The following is a 21,241-nucleotide window of genomic DNA, read 5'->3' as shown; positions in this document are numbered from 1 at the left end:
GATGATTGTTCTAATCTTGATCTTAATTGTAATCAGCAAAACTCAGAACGAAGTAATTTGGCTCATGGTCAAATTTATTAATCTGATCCCCATAAGTCTACTTGTACTTCAATGGAGGTGAGTCCGTAACTTTGAGAGACCGGAAATCTACTTTTATATAATACTGTAAACTAGGGGTGTTCAATCCGGATATCGGTTCGGTTTCGGTTTTTTGGTATCTCGGTTAGTAAAATATAACTACCATTCTAAATCCATATTTACTTCGGTTCGGTTCGGTTTATATACCGCCGGTTTTCGGTTTATTCGGTTTTATACCAAAACATAATTATTTAGTTTGAGATCATATTATATAAATTTGGAGTCATATTGTCATCGCAGTCATTTATTAAAATATATTATATTTTTCAAATAAAAGAACAAAAAAATAAAAATGCTTATACCTTCAAATGAAATAATCAAATCTAGAATTAAAATCAAAACTCGAAATTTTGAAAATGAAAATAAAAAACAAAAGAGAAGTATGAAAGAAAATGTTTCCACTCTTCCATATTTAGTGTTCATCAAAGTCATGCTTCGTCGAGTGAAACTCTGTTCGTTTATAAATAAGAAAAAAATTGTGAAGAATTTTTTCTAGTTATTATCCATCAAATTTATAACCTTCACTTCAATTTAATGAATGCTAAAAGAAAATAAAATGATTAAAAGAAGAAGACTAAGAAAATAAAAAGCTTCAGTTACGATGAATTGTTATTTAATTATATTTTAAGTATTTTTCAAATTATGATTCTTTATTACTATAAAAATATGGTAATAATTATTAACAAAAGAATAACTTATATAACAAATATATTTTTCATGTGACGTTATAAAATATGTACATATTTACATGTTTTTACTTTCGATCGGTTTTGTTCGGTTTATTCGGTTTAATCGGTTATATACCAAACCATATCCAAATCCTACGGTTTTTATAAAATCATATCCATTCGGTTTATATGGTATATACCAAAACCATACCATATTGTCTATTTCGGTTCGGTTTGGTTTGGTATGGTTCGGTTTTACCGTACACTACAAGAAAACAGCGATATTCTGACGGACATTCCGACGGAAAATGAAATCCTCGGAATATACCGAGGAATTTCCGAGGAAATTCCGAGGAAACACAAAATTGGGTTTCCTCGGAATTTCCTCGGAATATACCGACGGAATTCCGAGGAAACTACAGTCCGTCGGAATATTCTGAGGAAATTCCGAGGAAAACTCTGTTCCTCGGAAAAAACCGATGAATTCCGAGGAAATATTATAGCCGTTGGAGAGCCGTTGGGGGATTTTACAAAATTCCGAGGAAATTCCGACGAACTAGTTTTGTCCGTCGGAATTCCGTCGGAATTTCCTCGGTATGTCGGCAGGATTTAAACTATAAATACAAGCACTCCTCTTCCTCTTCATTCACTTCATATCTTCATCCTCCCTCTTACTCTATTTACACACGAATTTGATTCATAAAAAATATGTCTTCTTCAAATTATTTTCGTTCTTGGATCGATCGACCTCATTTGGATCCGAACACGAGATTGCTTACGGAAGAATACCAACGAGGTATAACTGAATTCATGGGGTTAGTTCACCGACAACCGGAAGCAAAAACAGGTATGTTAAGATGTCCTTGCTCTAATTGTAAAAATAGAAAGGTTATTAAAGAGTGGGATGTTTGGACTCATCTATATTTGAGTGGGTTTACACGAAGTTACAAAATTTGGTATCATCATGGGGAAACTGATTATGAACATGGTAGTACTAGTGAACCTCAGCCAGCGGTTAGATTAGAAGAACCAATTAGAACGGATGTAGATTATGGTGTAGGTACTGAGCAGATGGTAAATGATCATTTTAGAGGGGAAGATTTACCCAATGCAGAAGCTAGGAGATTTTATGATATGTTGGATGCTGGAAAGCAACCATTGTACGAAGGTTGCAGAGATGGTCATTCAGCTTTATCATCTGCTACAAGATTGATGGGCATTAAAACAGATTATAATTTGGCTGAAGACTGTGTGGATGCGATTGCTGATTTTGTAAAAGGTATTCTACCCGAGGATAATGTAGCTCCTGGTTCATACTACGAGGTTCAGAAACTCGTAGCTGGTCTTGGTTTATCGTATCAGGTAATAGATGTATGCAGCGACAACTGCATGATTTATTGGAGGGTGGATGAACAGCGGGTTACATGCAAATTTTGTGGAAAGCCTCGTTATAAAGATACAATTGGAAGAGTTCCAGTGCCATATAAAAGGATGTGGTATTTACCTTTGACGGAAAGGTTGCAGAGGTTGTATCTGTCTGAACGCACAGCGCAACCAATGAGATGGCATGCGGAGCACTCAACAGATGGTGAGATCAGACATCCTTCAGATGCAAAAGCGTGGAAGCATTTCCAATCAAAGTATCCCGACTTTGCGTATGAGAGAAGAAATGTCTACCTTGGATTATGTACTGATGGTTTCAGTCCGTTTGGCAAGAGTGGAAGACAGTATTCTCTATGGCCCGTCATTCTTACACCATACAACCTCCCCCCAAACTTGTGCTTGCGACGAGAGTTTTTGTTTCTCTCGATTCTCGTTCCCGGACCAGAGCATCCTAAGAGATCACTTGATGTGTTTCTTCAGCCACTAATATATGAGTTGCAACAACTATGGGCTCAAGGTGCTGAAACATACGATGTTTCGTGTAAAGAAAACTTTCAAATGCGGGCAGTACTAATGTGGACAATAAGTGATTTTCCAGCATATGGTATGTTGTCTGGATGGACAACGCATGGAAGGCTATCATGTCCATATTGTCAAGATAACACTGATGCTTTCCAACTAAAGCACGGAAGGAAAACGTGTTGGTTTGACTGTCACAGGAGATTCCTACCACCTGATCATCCATATCGTAGGAGTAGGAATTTGTTTACGAAGAACAAGAGGGTGTTTGACAGTCCACCTCCGGAAATTTGTGGGAAAGATTTGAAGATACAACTAAGAGATTTTGGTGCAGAAAGGACGCCAGAAGTCGGTGGACATGAGCGTTTTCCGGTAGATGCTGTTGGAGAACTACATAACTGGCACAAAAAAAGTATTTTCTGGGATCTGCCATACTGGGAGGATCATCTGCTAAGGCATAATTTAGATGTCATGCATATTGAGAAGAACTTTTTTGACAATCTCATGAACACGATCCTTAATGTTCAAGGTAAAACAAAGGATAATTTGAAGTCAAGACTGGATTTAGTCGATATATGTGCTCGTTCAGAACTTCATGTTGATGAGAATGGTAGGGCTCCTTTTCCCATATACCGACTTGATGCAGCGGGAAAAGATGCGTTCTTTGATTGGATTTCAAACGATGTGGAATTTCCAGACGGTTACGCATCAAATTTGCGTAACTGTATCGACAGAAAGGAAGGAAAGTTTACTGGCTTGAAAAGCCACGATTGCCATGTAATGATGCAGCGCCTCCTTCCGTTCGCCTTCAAGGAAATATTACCACGAAATGTTCATGAAGCAATTGCAGGGATAAGTGGTTTCTTCCGCGATTTATGCACGAGATCAGTGACTCTTGAAGGTATTGAAAATTTGAAGACTAACATAGCCGTGATTCAGTGCAACCTTGAGAAGATATTTCCTCCCTCATTTTTTGATGTTATGGAGCATCTTGTTATTCACCTGGCAAGAGAATTGGAACTTGGTGGTCCTGTGCAGTATAGATGGATGTATCTGTATGAGCGGTATATGTTCCATTTGAAGAAGATGGTGAAAAATTTAAGTAGGGTGGAAGGTTCTATAGTCGCACAGATGATCAATGAAGAAACTTCAAACTTTGCCGAGTACTACTTTCCAGCAGAAGTTCAGACCAAAAACAGAAGACCTGCTCGGCATGATGATAGAGGCGAACGGGCAACATATCATGTTACGGTTCCAGACATTTTCACAGACGTTGGACGACTTAGCGGAAAACCAAAGGACCGTCGACTTACTGAGCAGGAGCGCAGTCATTTGCAAACATATTTGCTCACCAACTGCGAAGACGTTCTTCAATATGAGAGGTAAATAAATGAGCTTACAAATTTTTATTTTAACAAGTTGAAATTTAAATCTTAATTAATTACATTATTGTCATCATATACAGGATTTTCATGGCAGAAAAGCGGTTCGAGTATAGATACGCCACAGAGGACGAACTAGAAGAAATGAAGCAGAGAGAATTTACTGGATGGATGTTTACTTATGTGAGTGCTTTAAACAAATTAAAATATATTTTATCACATATTTATACTAATTCACATTTATTGATATATATATATATATATGTGCTATTAATAGGTGTCTGCTGGTTTGGCCAGAGGTGAAACATTTGACGATTGGATACGTGAGATGGTCGTTGGACCAAACTTTGTTGTGAAGTCATATCCGAGATTTTGTACTCGAGGATATGCATTCACAACTCAGAAGAGGAGACGTTCGAGTACGACTTATGATGCTGGCGTTTGTTCTGCATCAGGAGATGATGTATACTACGGACACATACATGAGATTTTGGAAATCAAGTATTTGGGCATGGTTGGATTGCGCTGTACTGTTTTCTATTGTGATTGGCACGACAACACCCCAGATCGAGGTGTGAGAACAGATGCATTTGGTGTTACATCAGTAAATTCGAGGCGAAAGCTGCAATATTATGATCCTTTCATTCTTGCTTCCCAGGCCGATCAGGTAATTAAATGTTAATTATTCAGAATGATTCATCATCATGTGTATTAATTTATAATTTTTCTAAATGTTACAGGTTTGTTATATCAAGTACCCCCGGGTAAGGAACAGAGATGATCCATGGGTTACTGTTACAAGACTCAACCCGAGAGGCCGAGTTCAGGGAAGTTCTGAGCTGGAAGACCCACTACAACCAAGCACATCCGGCAACTGTAGTGCAGCAGAAGATTTAGCTGGAGTTGGCCTTGTAGTCGATTTAACCGACTTTGGAGAGGAAGCCGTCGTTCACGTAGAGGATGAACCAGTAATTGGAGAGTTTCACCAAGATCCAGATTCAGATTCATCTGGTGATGATGACTCGGAAACAGACTACCATTGAACTTTTTTTTTTTTTTTTAAGAAATACCGAGGAAATTCCGAGGAACACTTGATATAACCTCTTTCCTCGGATAATAGTTATTTGGTTTATCTAGCAAGGCAAAGCTGAATACGAATTAAAAGCTACACAAAACACAACCAAATAAAACAAAGAAACCATGTAAAAGAAATACGAACTCATAATTAAGAAACCTAAAAAAAAACTCAGTTCAAAATTAACAGAAAATAAGACCATAAAACGTTAGAATAGAAAAGAAAATAAAATAGCCGGTGATAGCTCCTACTCCTCGTCTCCTGCTCCAGATGTTCCTGCATCGTTGGGTCTCTTGGACCTCTTTCTTACCCTGTGTGTACCACTCGAACCCGAACCAGAGCTGGATGGAGAGTTGTCCCGATGAACTACATCATCCTTTTGGCAACGACACGGCCTGATACGTGAAATGGCAGCCCAGATCTTGTGTAGCATGTCGTTGTTTGTCTTTATGCTCTGATCTCTCCAATGTTGTTGCTGGCGCGAAGTGGCGTTCGGTGGAAGCTCTTGCAGCTTGTACTGGCTGGAGTCTGATGGGAGTAGCTGATGGGGTTGTGAATCATCTGGAATGGCTTGTGCAGCCTCATCTTGTCCTTCTTCATCAACCACGCCCTTGCCTTTGGTCTGATATTTTGGCGTGAAGAAGGATGGCTTGTCTACTAGTGCGGTAGCAGGGGGTAGGAACTCAACTGCAGCCTCTGAAAGTAGAGCAGTCAGGCCGATCTGAGGCAGGTGGCAGTAGAGTGTTTTCTTCGCTCGGTCCTGGAATACGTAGACGTAAGGACCATCCCGATCGATCCTCGAGTGGGGACCAGCTATGAACTCCTTACTTACTAGAGAAATGACATCCAGGTAGTTCCAAGCAATGTTGTTCGATCTGTCCAGTGCTACCTGGTGGTTCTCACAGTCTACACCCACATGTCTAAGGATCCGAGTAATCACTGCACCAAATCCACATGCATTGCTCTTGGATTTGGTTACTTTCCCCTTGTATCCTGCTAAGTTTGCGGCCAGCACCGCTCCCATGTTGAAGGCAGTAGCAGGTGGGAATGTAGAGTTTCCAAATGCCGGTAGCAAATGCCTCACACCTTGGTACAGGAGGCACAACTCCCATTGCGTGACTGATGCGGCTGTGGTTGTCCCGTATAGCAATGAGCCAATGAGGCGTGTCGCATATCTCAGTACTGGGCTCCGGATAAGTGACTCCTTTGCCTGAGAAGATCTATAAACCCCTGTGCCAATCGTTTCCCAGAAGTTCAACAGCTCTGAAGTCCAATAAAGACCATATGTCCTCTCCCCCGCACTCAATCCAAATAGTCCGCAGAGGTCTGTGAAAGATACCTCATAGTATACTTTCTGCACTACGAATGCCAGAAAACCTTCCTGATGGCTATCATCGGGACGGGTGACGTATGCGGATGCTATGAACTGGCGTACCAACTCCGGATAAGTGGGTTCCTTGAGGTTGCATAGTTGGCCTAGACCCATGTTCTGGAACAGTCCTTCAATGTCTGCTTTGATTCCCAATATTGTCATCGTCTCAGGACATGCTAGTTGTGTAGCCGGAACGGCTACCTTCTTCATGTTGTTGTAGTGGGTGGTATCAGACTTATCCCACTTCTTTGGCCTTTGCTTCTCCAGCTGTGACGAACCCGCTTCTTGTGTGTTTTTCTTTGCTGATGTTTTCGTGCGCTTCATTCTCTACAAAATAGAATCATTGCTCTCAACATGGTTATAATCAATTAAGAAGGCAAAGCTGAACATGAAAATGAAAAGCGAAATCGAGTTGTGATAAAAAAAAACGAAATTGAAAAAAATTCTCTATCCCTAAATCATCTCAAGTCATGTTCCAAACTCGTTGATCACAGACAATTGTGTTCTATTCCATGTTTAAACATCTGTTTCATGCATATTTGATCAAGGAATCAACACGGAAATAAGAAATTCACAAAACCCAAAAAATTGCTCAAGAACACGATTTCAGAATGTGGAGATTCGCGGAGTATACCTGTCTTAGGGTGAAGACGAGTGTAGGAATCAGGTAGAGCTCGAAAAATCAAGTGGAATAGAGCCCAAAATTGTTCAAATCGGATGATTATAGAGAGAGAGAAAGGGGGGCGAATTATAGGGGAAATCGGAGGGGATGAGAGTTCTAAGGTTTAGATCCAAAAAAGGTCGGGTTTTGCCTTATAATTCTGTTTTCCGAACACGCATCGATCGATGCGTTTTGTTTCTATAACGCATCGATCGATCACATTCTTACGGCCCGGGCCATCTTGGTAATCGATCGATGCGTTTTTGTTCTATAACGCATCGATCGATGCGTTTTTAAAAAAACATACAAGATTTTCCGAGGAAATTCCGAGGAACAATTCAGATTGTCGATCGATCGATGGGATACTCTCATCGATCGATCACAATCTTACGGCCCGGTCCATCCTAGTAATCGATCGATGCGTTTTTGTTCTATAACGCATCGATCGATGCATTTTTTAAAAAACATACAAGATTTTCTGAGGAAATTCCGAGGAACAATTCAGATTGTCGATAGATCGATGGGATACTCTCATCGATCGATCACAATCTTACGGCCCCGTCCATCCTAGTAATCGATCGATGCGTTTTTGTTCTATAACGCATCGATCGATGCATTTTTAAAAAAACATACAAGATTTTCCGATGAAATTCCGAGGAACAATTCAGATTGTCGATAGATCGATGGGTTAATCTCATCGATCGATCACAATCTTACGGCCCGGTCCATCCTAGTAATCGATCGATGCGTTTTTGTTCTATAACGCATCGATCGATGCATTTTTAAAAAAACATACAAGATTTTCCGAGGAAATTCCGAGGAACAATTCAGATTGTCGATAGATCGATGGGATACTCTCATCGATCGATCACAATCTTACGGCCCGGGCCATCTTAGTAATCGATCGATTTGTTTTTGTTCAAAAACGCATCGATCGATGCGTTTTTTTAAAAAAAATTACGTTTTGAAACCCCAAACACTAGTTCGTCGGAATTTCCTCGGAATATTCCGAGGAAATTTCGAGGAAGAAGAGGGTTTCGTCGGAGTTCCCTCGGAATAATCCGAGGAAATTCCGAGGAAATAGGGTTTTTAAACCGAAAACAACGTTTTGCCGTTTGAATAACACCTATATAACCCTTATTAAGTGTCTTACGTTCATTATGAAGTCAAAAATTTGTTCCTTACCGTATAATTAACACTTTTCCGATTGTATGAACGAAATCTCGCAACATAAGAGAAACACTTATACCTTTTAACGAACGGTAAAGGGAATACTTTCAATTAGTTTTGAAATTTGTTATTTCATGGTTTATGCTCATGTATACAAAGAATCCTCAATGGTATGCATTACAATTGTATAAGAAATGAAATACGGCAAAAAAAATTGATGTTTTGAAACCCCAAACACTAGTTCCTCGGTATTTCCTCGGAATATTTTCATTTTACCGGGCAAATATTTCGCGAAAATTGAAATTAGAATTCCGACGGAATTCCGACGGATAATGTCCGTCGGACCCTAGGTTTTATAACCACGAGCCCCTTCTTCTTCCCCATTTCTCTCTTCTTCCTCTGCGCGACTCCTCTCTTTCTCTCCGGCGATTTCCCCCTGAAATCCGACGATATCTCCGGCGATCTCCCTCTTCTCTTACACAAATCATGTAAGGACCCTATCCCACTCTCTTAGGTTCTATTTGTTAGGTTTTTGTGTAGTTTTGATAGATTTTTGTTAGGGTGATTGGTTAGGATTGTGATTTGGTTGTATAATAGGTTTAGAATTGTGATTTGGTTGAATAATTTGTTTTGTTGAATTGATTTAGAATTTTTTTATAATTTTTTTATTTTTTGTATTTATAAAATCGATTTTTGTATATAAAATCGATTTTTGTATTTTACAAAACGATTTTTCTATATAAATTCGATTTTTTGGATTTTACAAAAAAAAATTTCTATATAAATTCGATTTTTTGGATTTTACAAAACATTTTAATTATTAAACAATTTTTATTTATTAAAACTATTTTTTGTTTATTAGAACTATTTTTATATATTTATTAAAAAAATTTAATATATATAAATCTTTTTCTGTGATTAAATTATTTGGGATTTTTTTTAATAAAAAAATTAATTTATATATTTCTGTATTTATTAAATATATTTTTTTAATTTACAGGTCTCATGATGATCAGACCCGGCCTCGACAGCGTCGTGGTCGTGGTGGTACGGGGAGCCAGTCTCGGGATTCCAGCCATTTTCAGGATTCCCCTTCGCCCCACAGCTCCAACCATACATCTCCCTCTGCTGCACCCGCTCATGCTCCTCTCGCTCCCGCTGCTGCATCCGCTCCTGTTCCTCCGGGTCCTCCGGGAGTGATGAGGGTTGCGGAGTTGGTTCAACAGCCCGGTCGTGACCATCTTCCGTATCTCACTCCGTATCCACATGGACGGGGTCAAACATGGTAATTAAACATTTTTTTTCTTTAAATTTGGATTCATTATTAACCGTTTGTTCTTTTAATAAGGTTCAACCGATCCGGGAACGGGATCAGCGCATGGATCAACCGTATGATGTACTCGGCCCTCGACAGTGGACATCCGACTTTCACTCACTTCCCAACCGACAAGCAGGTTCTGTGGTTTCGTCAGTTTGCGGTAAGTATTCTAATTTTTTACTTATATTTTTAATCTTTAATATAAATTTTCTACTAATTGTGTTTTTTTTTCAGCAAGAGTTCAACTGGAATTCCGATGAGACGCTCTTTATCTATCACCACTTCGTCCATAAAGTAATGGACAACTATGGGAAGCAGATCCACGAGTGGAAGAAGAAGTGGGAAATCAATAAGGTTCGATTTAATTTATTAAACAATTTTTAATTTAGTAAACTATTTTTTAATTTATTAAACTTTTTCTTTTTTTTTTAATTAAAAGGTCCCAAAGTCGATGAACGACACGGTCTGGAAGGAGTTGTGTGCGCATTGGGATAAGGAGGAGACGAAAGAAACTTCTTCCACCAACTCCACCAACCGCAGGAGCGACCGTAAAGGGAAGGGCATCTACAAGCATAACTTGGGTGCTCAATCTATTGCCACTCTCGGAGATCGCATGGTAAGTTCAACCGCTTTTTCTTCAATTATTTGAGTTTCAGAATTTAAATTTATTGTGCATTTCTTCTAATTTCTAATGTTTCTTTAATTTTATGTTTTTTTCAAGGCGGAAGAAAATGATGGCGAGCCGGTCGATGATCTCGCCCTAATGAGGAGGGCGTATACCAACAAGAAGACCGGCCAGATTGATGACGGTCTTGTGAGGGACGTGGTCGACCTGGTCCAAACTCAGGTGGTAGACGAAGTGTCTCAGCTTCAAACCGAGGATGACGCTTCGACGGCTTCGACCAACTTGTCCCGGTTTCGAATCAACGAAATCGTTGAATCCGTAAGTTCTTTTTTTTTAAGTTCAATTCATTTATTTCTTGGTTTAAATTTCTAAATTTGGCTTTTTTCTATTCAGTCGGTTCCAAAGAAGAAGGGACGTTTGTTCGGTTTGGGTCGTCGCACCCGGTCGGTTCCTCCTTCTTCTGCACCACCGCCCTTTGTTGATCCAGAAGTACTTACGGCTCAGTTGAAGGACAAAGATGATCGAATATCTTTGTTGGAGACCCAGATGGCGGCTCAACAGGCGGGCTATGAGGCACAGAGGAGGCTGAACCAGCAAATGATGGAGATGATGCAGAGGATGTACCCGAACGAGGTGTTCCCGGACGTGCCAGACCCGTAGTTTTTTTTTTCCCCAATCTCGGAATGTTTTATTTTTATTTGTGAAACTTTGAATATTAATTAGTATGATTTCAATTTTACTTTTAATTTCATATTTTCGAATTTAAATTTCAGAAATTTTATTTTTTCAAAAAAATTAATATTTTTTACATTCCGAGGAAATTAATTATATTTTTCACTACATCGATCGATGCGTTTTTGAACAAAAACGCATCGATCGATCCGTTTTTTTTTTAAAATATAGCGAGGGACATTTCCCTCGGAATTTTCCGAGGGACAACTCCCTCGGAAAATTCCGAGGAACGGATCCCTCGGAATATACCGAGGGAACAGTTCCTCGGAATAAACCGAGGAAAAAGTCCGTCGGTATACTCCTATCGATCGATGTATATATGTCCAAACACGCATCGATCGATGAACTTCCGAGGAATTATCCCGACGAAGTTCTACCTCGGTATATTCCGAGGACTTTTCCGACAAACAAGGGATCCTCGGAATTTCCTCGGAAATTTATTTCCTCGGAATTTCGTCGGAAAATTCCGAGGGATTTCAGAGGAAAAAAGAAATTCCGAGAAATTATTTCCGACGACGTGTTTCGTCGGAATTGCGTCGGAATAACGATATTCCGACGAAATTCCGACGATTTTTTCCCTCAGAATCCTTGATGTTTTCTTGTAGTGGTATTGGACAGGCCTACTGTAAACCAAAGATTACATGTTCCTGAAAACCTGTAAAAATCTTACAAATACTATATAGAAATTAAGTCTAATCAAACCTCTAAGTGGATGGAACTGTCTAACAATTTTCCATTTTATTTCTTACAAATCACAGTACAAACATATAATATATTGTCAACCTTTTAAGATATCATTATCATTCAAAAGTGTCTACTGCCAGTACGAGCTACACTCCACTTTTATTTAAACGTTTAAAGAACAAAGCCATGCAAGCATATATCTATAGTAAACATTTCAGAAATACGATGATCTTCTCTTCTAGGCCAATTTGTATCGCTCCGAAACTTTCATCATGTGCTCAATTTGTTTCTCTCTATGAGGTATACATTCCCTCATGCTCTCAATATCTTTCAGATTTTTGATCCATCTGTTTAGCTCTGGAAACTCGTCCTCTGGAATCACATCTATTCTCATACCTTCCCAAAGACGAGCCAAACAAAACGGGATTATACTTCCTGCGACCATGTCCACAAATCCGATTGTCTTGCCACCGAAGAAATTTTTTCTAGTGACTTCCTTCTCAAGAAACGCAAACTTTTCTCGAGCCTCTTCAATAGCAGCCTCTCTCCCCTTCTCTGCTCTTACTAGAGACCTGAATCCTACAGTAAGAATCTGCAAGATCAATATATAAGAAAAAAGATTTATGAATTAGCTTTGATCCACAAAAAAAAAAAAAAATATTTATAATTAGCATGTTTTGTTGGATATACCTGCTCGTCGATGAATTTGGCCCAGAATCGAGCCATGGCTTTCTCGTAGGGATCTTGAGGTAGAATTGGATTGTTACTCCATGTTTGGTCGATGTACTCGAGGATTAGATGTGACTCGGGTAATATTTTATCGTTGTGTACAAGAACCGGAACCTTCTTGTGAATCGGGTTAAGCTCAAGAAGCAAAGGGCTCTTGTTGGGCAAGGCTTCCTCCAAGTATTCGTACGGTATGCCTTTGAGTTTGAGAGCCATCTCGACCCTACGACTGAAAGGGCTTGCCCAACACCCTAGAAGCTTTACTTTTCCCTCATTCTCTGCCATTCTTCGATCCCTCTGGTTCTACTCCTGTTTATTTTTCTTTCAGTTTTATGTTTCGTTCACTAATGTTCTCTATATAAATAAATGAAAGATACCTTGGACAACAAACTAGATAGAAAAAATAAGTTATCCTGGACAGCAAACCAGAAAGGAATTATTTTTCCCATTATTTTATAAGGTAAGCACGTCATTGCTAACGTAACTACTCTTTTTGTTAAAATAATCAGACAAATTTGGTGTTGGTGTTTGGTGTTGTGTTGTAATCTCATATTCAATAACAAAACACAACTGTCCGTCCGTACGGATGTTTACTTTAATTTGTAATAACATTATACATTCATAATTAATTGGTAATTGTTTGATTTTAAAAATTATGGTCCCGTTATATATTATTGTTTGACTATTATTGTATTTGTAATACGAATAAAGGAATACTAATACATTCATATATTAATTTTTTTGTTTTATTGTTTATTTGATATTCTAACCCAAATATTATAGCTATTTCTAGTATTGTATATCTAATTTTATTTTGGTGGTCCATAAAAAAAGTAGAAAGAAGGTTTACTCAATCTATTAGTTCATTTGTATTGCATTTTTTTATATATATTGAAAACAATTTTATAATGGTTATTGAAAAATACATTAGTAAAAATCAATTTTTGAATACATGTATATTTTTGAATCAATATTTGTTTTGAATTTTGTTTAATGATTAATTTATACAAAATATGTTTTTAGTTAATTAGATTGGACCAGTTACACAAAAAAAGTAATTAGATTGAGTCATTTTCGTATATTTTAAATCTTGTCCAAACAGATAATTTATAAAAATATAATGGACTTCAATTTTTTTAATAACATAAGCTTTTTTTTAATATGCTGCTATCCATATTTTCAAACAACATTATATTTCTTTTTAATTATGTTATTCTTGTTTCCAAACATTCTCAAATGTATTTCTATTTTAACAAGATAGAAGATATAATATTGCAAAAATATGTTGTTATTTATTTTTTCATGTCACTATTAAATATCATATATGTGTCATCATATAATTAATTGTGCTTTTTACCTACCATCATATAAGTAATCATATAATTAATAGTATTTATACACACCATCATATAAATACTCATATATATTATATTTTTAAAACTTAATATGAAATATAAAAATCATAATTTACGTTGGTGTTTGTAATTCCTTTGTATTGTATTTTTCTTAAATATATTTAAAACATTTTTATAATGGTTATAAAAATATTTTAGTAAAATCAATTTTTGAATATATGTATATTTTGAATCAATTTTTGATATAAATAAATTTTAAATTAATATTTTGATTTGAAATATGTATATAAAATTTAAATTTTGTTTTATGATTATTTTAGACAAAGATGTTTTTAGGTAATTGGATTGGACCAGTCATTTTTGTATATTTTAAAACTGACCCATATATATAGTTTTCATAATATTATGAATTTTCAATTTTTCTTAAGTCTATTGCTTTTTTTCTTTTATATATTGATATTCATGTTTTCAAACAACGCTATATTTTTTTAACTGTTATCTATGTTGCCAAACAAAAGTTTAAAGTTCTTCTATTTTAATAAGATAGATACAATAAAATAACATTCTCCTCAATCTATTATATAGTATGAGAATAGATATGATTCCAAGTTGTTAACGATCTAATTCATTTTCTTTCTTTTTCTGGAAAAAAAGTAACATTTATTTTTTCCAGAACTTCATTGAGTACATATGAAATTATACATTTTCATTCAAGCCTTTTCACTTCTTTTTTTTACAAAAAAGTTAAGATAAAATCACCATGGTTATCTCTTCCACAGCAACTCTCCGCCTCTCATTGATGAGTCACCTCCAAATCTCATTTTCTCTCCTCCCTTGTGCTATCCTCAAACAACAGCAAAACAACTATAATATGTAAACTGGGCCAAGCTTGCAAAACTCAATTACAGCCAAATCCATCATCTGGCACATCCATCATACACATGAACCAGCAATACTCAATTACAGCCAAATTGGAATTTTACTGAGATTGTCCAGTGAACTTATGGAAACACCTAGAAATGGATAACTCGTGTGTTTGTTTTGTGATGAAATTCATAAATCATTACCGTGCGATTTAAAACAAAAATGACATTTGTAAACTGAAGAATTAATTAAACAATTTCAATACGAACTTATGGGAGGCTTTAAGATAATATTTATTCAATATTTTAGTATAGATACATCATCTCTCAGACAGGACATGGCACACTCAGTTAAACCAGAAGAGGAAACACACAACACACACAAAAACTCGAACCATGGTCAGAGAATGCTTGAATCAGCCAGATATCTGAACAGATCTGACACTAGCCTTCTCCGTCTCTACCTTAGGCACCGTCACAGTCAGGACTCCGTTCTCCAACGCAGCCTTCACCTGGTCCATCTTCACGTTCTCCGGCAGCCTAAACTTCCTCGTGAACTGTCCGCTCGACCTCTCCACGCGGTGCCACGTGTCGCTCTTGTCCTCCTTCTCCACGTGCCTCTGACCACTGATCTTCAACACGTTGTTGTCCTCGACCTCGACCTTCACTTCCTCCTTCTTCAGCCCAGGCAAATCCGCCTTGAACACGTGCGCCTCCGGCGTCTCCCTCCAGTCCACGCGCGCGTTCACGATCGCAGAGTTTTCTCGGGAAAACGAAGAAGATGATGGAAAGTCCTTGAACGGGTCCCAAACATCTAGAGAAAACGGATCGAAGAAACTGCTGCTGCTGCTGCTGTTTCCAAAGAAGCTCGGAATCATCGACATTTTCAGTTGACTTCGTTTTCTTCAAAAGTTGTTTGTTTTTCTTGAATTTGATTCTCACTCGAGAGTATCGAGGAATCTATTTATAGGAACGAAACGAAATATCTGGAGCTTCTCGAATTGTTCTCCACTCCCACTGATTCTCTCCAGCTTACAAGCATCTAGAAGACCCCAAGACAAAAATATCAGATATTTCGTGGGCTAGATTAGATAGCCTCTGAAATGGGCCCTGTCTTAGTTCTCAGATTACGATTTGATCTTAACTAGCAGCTCCAATCCAACGGTGTTTGGAGACTTGATCGAAAATTGATTACACTTGTTACATCCAAACAATCATCATTTAGTGTTTGTATGTATATCATATGGCAAGCATAGGGATGGGCAACTTTACACAAATCTATGATCTACATAATAATTAGAATTGGGAAAAAAATTGCATCAAACTCAAACGAGGCAAATCCAAAATTTTGTAATTGAAAAACCACAAAAGTCAAAACACAAAATGTCAAACATTCAAACTCGAACTGAAATATTTTGGTTACCTGAAAACATCTAGATCACAATTGTTTATTTGAACATATTGATATTTAGCTTTAATATCTAAAAACCAAAATATTCAAAATACTCAAAATTATTCAAAATATTTGAAAATAACTAAAAATAAAACTTCCGGTTAAAAATAAACAAGTAAATTAGTTCTCAGTTCTCACAGGTTGATCGAAGTTCTTTATTTAAGTGTGTCTTCTAACTTCCACTCTCTTTTTCTGAGTCGCATATACCTTTTAAATGGGCATGCTCTCTCCAATACGTCATGTTTCATGCCACTTGTGCGACTCCTGAAAAAAATGGACATTTTGGTGTGTTACGAACGAATTAGCCTCTAATCGGTTCATCATTTTGGCATTTTATGACAAACTACTAAAACACGAATGGGAAGTACTTTAGTTTTACTTTAGCTCGATGGTTGTCTCTCTTCAACTACCGGAGTTTCAAAACTCGATGATAAGCAGAAGCTTACTTTGTATCTGACATTTTGTGAAGAACCCTCCATACAATCGTCTGAAACTAACAATAAGGAATACCCCCTTACAGCTTCACTATCCACTCTCAGAAATATAACCCATAAGATTCAAGGTGTTGAGTCCATGCACATTAACTTAATACTAATAAAGTTTATTCCACATCACAGAACGACACACACCATTTCACAACCATTACATTGAAACTCTAAACAGACACTCGCAAACACCAGAACTGGGACAGACAAGAACCCAAAGCACACGAGAATACATACTCAAGTTCGAACCAGAGCCCTGGGATGCTTGAATCAGCCAGAGATCTGAATAGATTTGACATCAGTTTTCTTCATCTCCGCCTTTGGCACAGTCACAGTCAGAACCCCGTTCTCCATCGCAGCCTTCACCTGATCCATCTTCACATTCTCCGGCAGCCTGAACTTCCTCGTGAACTGCCCGCTCGACCTCTCCACACGGTGCCACGTGTCGTTCTTATCCTCCTTCTCCACGTGCCTCTCCCCGCTGATCTTCAACACGCTGTCATCCTCGATCTCCACCTTCACTTCCTCTTTCTTCAGTCCCGGCAAATCGGCCTTGAACACGTGCGCCTCAGGAGTCTCCCTCCAGTCCACACGCGCGTTCACAATCGCGGAGTTCTCCCGCGAAAACGAAGAGGATGATGGAAAGTCCTTGAACGGATCCCAAACGTCAAGAGAAAAAGGATCGAAGAAGCTGCTGCCGCCGCGCCTGTTGTTGCCGAAGAAGCTCGGAATCATCGACATTTTTCGAATGTTATTACAAGAAGTAAACTTCTGGATTCAATTGTTTTGTTTGTCTCTCTGAAATTTATTTATCGACTTTTGAGTAAACACAGAGCATCGAAGAACGTATAAATAGGAAGAAATCGAAATCTCTAGACTTGACACGAAAACGAAACATCTGGAGCCTACAACGCAAAAGATATGTGAATCCAGAAACTTCCAGCAGGTCCAAGGAGGATAATCAAGTTTCTTTTTGTTAATGGGCCTTAATGGGTTTTATTAGTAAGTTTACAATGGGCTTAACAGTGGGCTAATTGTACTTGTCGGTTATGTAAGTATGAGATATTCTCCGGTCTAAATCCAACGGTGGGTAAGAGAGTAAGAGATCCATTAAGTGTGGGGTCAAAGTCTGACGAAACTCCCGCGTCCACAAAGGAATCTCCATCGTACGATTCTTTTTGTTTTTTACTAAATCCGTCGGCCACCAAAAAAAGATGTCTCTCTCTCTCTCTTTTTCTTACTTTTCCAAAAATAAAATAGTAATAAACTTTCTCTACTCTCTACTTTGTCCCCTCTCTCTCTATCTACAACAACAAAGAAGCTCTTCTCTCTCTCTCTCATAGTTACTCTACGCTTTAAGCAGCTTCGTAGCTGATAGGGTCAGCATCGTCGGCGCGATTCCCGCTTCCGGATTTTACGGGTGATTAGGGATCCGTTTCCCCCTCGTAATTGCTGTGCTCATCTGATTAGCTCGATGGCTGCTTCCCCTCGGTTACATGCCCACTGATTCCGACGAGGTACGGATTCGATTTTGCAGTGCTTTTCCTCTCTCTCCGACACTCTTCAAGTATTCGTTTTTCTTCATAAGACCCAGTGAATGTTTCAGAAGAAATGTTTGTTTTAAATCTCCTCTTATAAGTTAGTGTGAAAATGGATTCTTCGATCTTGTGTAGTAGGCCTCTTTAGTCTTCTTTTTTAGTGGTAAAGTTGGAAGCTTTAAGAAGAATATCTTTAAGAATGTTGTTTGTCTTTTTACTCAGCTTTATCTTGTAGTCAGATCTCATGTTCATGAGCTGTTTGTCGATTCTTAAGTCATTGTGTGTGTGTGTGGATAAGACTGTAAGTTTTGATCTCTTAACATTTTTCCTTGTGGACAGGAAACCCTCCAGAGCATTTTAAGCTGAAGCTTCAGTAGCATTTGGAGACTAAGGAATGATCTGAGTGAAAACGTTATTCAAAACAGATGGAGTGTCGTTTGGAGCTGAAGAAAGGTTCAAGTGATAGACCTCCACCTGCTGAGAAGAAGGTATTCACCAAAGAAACCCAAAGGTCATCACTACCGGCTAAGTTCAGAGACGACAAACGCGGCTTATCTTACTCCGACTTCCACCGAGAGATCACCAAAAAAGTTGAAGATGTATGCCCCAAACGCTTGGAGAATCGAATCAAGTCACGGATTGGTAGAACCGCTTCTGGTGAAAGAGACCTTGTCAAGTACAAGTCCTATGTGCCCAGTTATGTCAAGAAGCCTGAAGCGAGAGATGTTAAAGCTGGTGCTAAACAGATTGATAGCAAGCATACAAGGTCTTCATTGTCCAACACAAGCACATCTTCATCGCTCTGTACTGATGAGTCATCATCTACTGATTCTGGCAAACGTCTCGTTGATTCTCCATTCCGCAGAAGGATTAATCACCCTCCGCTTCAGTATTATCTCATGTCATCTAAGCCAGGAGATTGCTCTCAAGATGTCGAGCCACCTCGAGACGATGGTCATACGGATACCACTAAGAGAGACGCTGTGCAGGTTCATCAAAGCCCTCGTGGAACTGCATTCCTACAGAAGGAGAAGAAAGATTCTTCTGATGTTAAGATCGTTCCCAAAACCAGAACTTTCTTGAGTCTATCAAAGCCTGAGAGTCCTTCAGCCGCCACGAGGGTAATATCAAGGACTCTTCTAGCACATGATTTCAACAAGAAAGGAGAGAAGCTGGATGAGAGAATCCGAAACCCTCGTGTTCACGACATGTTTGGAAAAGAAAAGCCTGCTGCGGCTGTGTTCGTACCAGGGATCGTTTCTCAGAAACAGATACTCGGTTTGTCCAAGTTCTACGATTCAAAAGTGTTGTTAGCCGAGCGAGTGGCCGAAGCTAATAGAAAGGGGTTGTTCCCAGAGAGGTTAGCGTATGAACAGCGTGCTGTTTTGGACGGCCACTTCCGACGTGAAGCTGCTGATGGAAGTAAGCCGTTCTTGAAGCGTCTCAACTTCTTGAGCGCAGAGAAGAATAGATCAAGCTCGGCTCCGCGGTCGAGAAAGTCTGAATCCAGTCCCTCCAGGAGCAGGACTTTAGACAGAAGGTCAACAGAGACACTCCCCAAGCTATCAGATCAGAAGCCAGTTAAAGTTGTATCAGAAAGAGCAAGGAGCATTTCGCCGTTTCGCCGGCTCAGCTTCAGCATTGGGAAGTCAAGCAAAACCTCCAACGCGGAAGACGCTCAGACTCTTACTCCATCGCGAGCTGGTTTAGAGAACCGTTCCACCTCTTCTCTCAGCGAAAGCTCGTCTATAGATAGTACCATTGCAGCAAACAGAGGCAGGTCTAGTCCCTTGAGAAGGTTGCTCGACCCTCTGATAAGACCAAAATCGAGCCATGCGTGCAGATCTCGTGAGCCATCATCACTAAAGGGTTCACCGTCTTCAAGTCACCAGAAGCATATTCTTTCTGACAATCATCAACCATCCTCTTCAACGGTTCAGGCTCTCTTTCGTGTGACGTCTAAGAACGATCAACCGCTCTTCACTTTCGCGGTTGACAAGGAACAGAGCATCACAGCAGCCACAATAAGAAAACAGATGGTTTCAGAAAAGGAAGAATGTGGGCACAAGTACACTTTTTTCACCGTTCAAGAAGTGCAGAAGAAAACTGGAAAATGGATGAACCACAGCAGGAAAGTGCAAGGGCAAGAGTACACATCCAACATCGTCGCTCAGATGAGAGTCTCGGTGGGCTCTGTCGATGACCTTTTAACCAGAGAATATGCACTCTTCGCGTCAGAGTCGCAGCAGCGAGCTAACGAGCTAGCTGCCATGGTGATCAAGATCCCAAAAATTGCTGAGGCGAGCGCAACCACACTTGGAGATTACTTTGCAGAGGTTGGCACTACAGTGGTGCTTCCGAGTGGTGTTCACAGCCTCCCGCACAAAGGAGGGCCTTCCTCGCTGATACAGAGATGGAAGTCTGGTGGTTCATGTGACTGTGGAGGTTGGGACATGGGCTGCAACCTTAGAATCCTCACCAATGAGTCTAACCTCTCTGCCTCCACTTCAGATGCCTTCAAGCTTTTCTCTCAGGTTCATAAAAAAAAAAATCACAAAAACTCTGAATACTTTGTGATGAAACTTATTAATGTTTGATTTGGCAGGGAGGATTACAGGATAATAGCAACCAACCATTCTTGAGCTTCACTCCATACAGAGAAGGTGTTTACGCTGTTGAGTACAATACAGCACTCTCACTCTTGCAAGCATTCTCAATATGTATAGCGGTTAACGAAGGACGGAACTCGTTGAAGACAGTGGAACCAAACACTTGGCGTGTAGACAACAAAGCTTGTGGAGATTTGTCGTCCATGATTCAGAACGAGAGGTTGAAGTCATGTTCAGGTCCTGTTGAAGGTGAGGCTCCGGCAAAGTATGTCTCAAACCCACCGGTATCTCCTGTGGGGAGGGTTTAACCAGTCGCTTTCTCTAAATAATCGGCTATTATATATAAATATGTTTAGTCTATGATTCGTATTTTCTATGTAATTACGGTGTGGGAGTAGATTACGTTATATAGAACATTTTGTGAAACTCGTTTGAATTGAATGAACACCTCTACCCATTATTAATATTTAAGCAAATAAAACCAC

General features: G+C 39.0%; 4 protein-coding genes across 5 annotated transcripts; 1 reads left to right on the top strand and 3 right to left on the bottom strand.

Annotated features, from left to right (window-relative positions):
* Positions 1–11,818: 11,818 nt before the first annotated feature.
* Positions 11,819–12,803, bottom strand: LOC106453700 (glutathione S-transferase U1-like). Its single transcript, XM_013895919.3, has 2 exons — positions 12,418–12,803; positions 11,819–12,319 (listed from the first exon to the last, which is right to left on the bottom strand). Exons 1-2 carry the CDS (start codon positions 12,736–12,738, stop codon positions 11,966–11,968), a joined length of 675 nt encoding a protein of 224 aa, XP_013751373.2. The 5' UTR covers positions 12,739–12,803; the 3' UTR covers positions 11,819–11,965.
* A 2,146-nt stretch (positions 12,804–14,949) lies between these two features.
* LOC106453698 (17.6 kDa class I heat shock protein 2-like) lies at positions 14,950–15,736 on the bottom strand. Its single transcript, XM_013895918.3, has one exon. The coding sequence runs from the start codon at positions 15,553–15,555 to the stop codon at positions 15,088–15,090; it is 468 nt and encodes a 155-aa protein (XP_013751372.2). The 5' UTR covers positions 15,556–15,736; the 3' UTR covers positions 14,950–15,087.
* Positions 15,737–16,709: 973 nt separating this feature from the next.
* On the bottom strand, positions 16,710–17,545 carry LOC106451510 (17.6 kDa class I heat shock protein 2). The gene has a single exon (XM_013893441.3). It carries the CDS (start codon positions 17,348–17,350, stop codon positions 16,880–16,882), a length of 471 nt encoding a protein of 156 aa, XP_013748895.1. The 5' UTR covers positions 17,351–17,545; the 3' UTR covers positions 16,710–16,879.
* A 321-nt stretch (positions 17,546–17,866) lies between these two features.
* Positions 17,867–21,222, top strand: LOC106451509. Of its 2 annotated transcripts, none has more exons than XM_048754832.1 (3): positions 17,867–18,126; positions 18,487–20,681; positions 20,765–21,222. In XM_048754832.1, the coding sequence occupies exons 2-3, from the start codon at positions 18,573–18,575 to the stop codon at positions 21,062–21,064; spliced, it is 2,409 nt and encodes an 802-aa protein (XP_048610789.1). In that variant the 5' UTR covers positions 17,867–18,126; positions 18,487–18,572; the 3' UTR covers positions 21,065–21,222. The 2 variants fall into 2 exon arrangements, with proteins under 2 accessions (XP_048610789.1, XP_048610788.1); XM_048754831.1 differs by having other exon boundaries at positions 20,753–21,222.
* Positions 21,223–21,241: the final 19 nt, after the last annotated feature.

This window comes from Brassica napus, chromosome C4 (assembly GCF_020379485.1).
Source record: "Brassica napus cultivar Da-Ae chromosome C4, Da-Ae, whole genome shotgun sequence".
Classification (NCBI taxonomy): Eukaryota; Viridiplantae; Streptophyta; class Magnoliopsida; order Brassicales; family Brassicaceae; genus Brassica; species Brassica napus.
Note: the sequence above shows the minus strand (reverse complement) of the source record. Positions and strands in the feature narration are given on the sequence as shown.

Excerpts from the sequence above, each read along its gene's own strand:
- LOC106453700 (XM_013895919.3), bottom strand. The coding sequence starts at position 12,738 with ATGGCAGAGAATGAGGGAAAAGTAAAGCTTCTAGGGTGTTGGGCAAGC. Across the intron at positions 12,320-12,417 it reads CCAAATTCATCGACGAGCAG|ATTCTTACTGTAGGATTCAG; the intron begins GTATATCCAACA and ends TTGATCTTGCAG.
- LOC106453698 (XM_013895918.3), bottom strand. The coding sequence starts at position 15,555 with ATGTCGATGATTCCGAGCTTCTTTGGAAACAGCAGCAGCAGCAGCAGT.
- LOC106451510 (XM_013893441.3), bottom strand. The coding sequence starts at position 17,350 with ATGTCGATGATTCCGAGCTTCTTCGGCAACAACAGGCGCGGCGGCAGC.
- LOC106451509 (XM_048754831.1), top strand. The coding sequence starts at position 18,573 with ATGGAGTGTCGTTTGGAGCTGAAGAAAGGTTCAAGTGATAGACCTCCA. Across the intron at positions 20,682-20,752 it reads CCTTCAAGCTTTTCTCTCAG|GGAGGATTACAGGATAATAG; the intron begins GTTCATAAAAAA and ends TTGATTTGGCAG.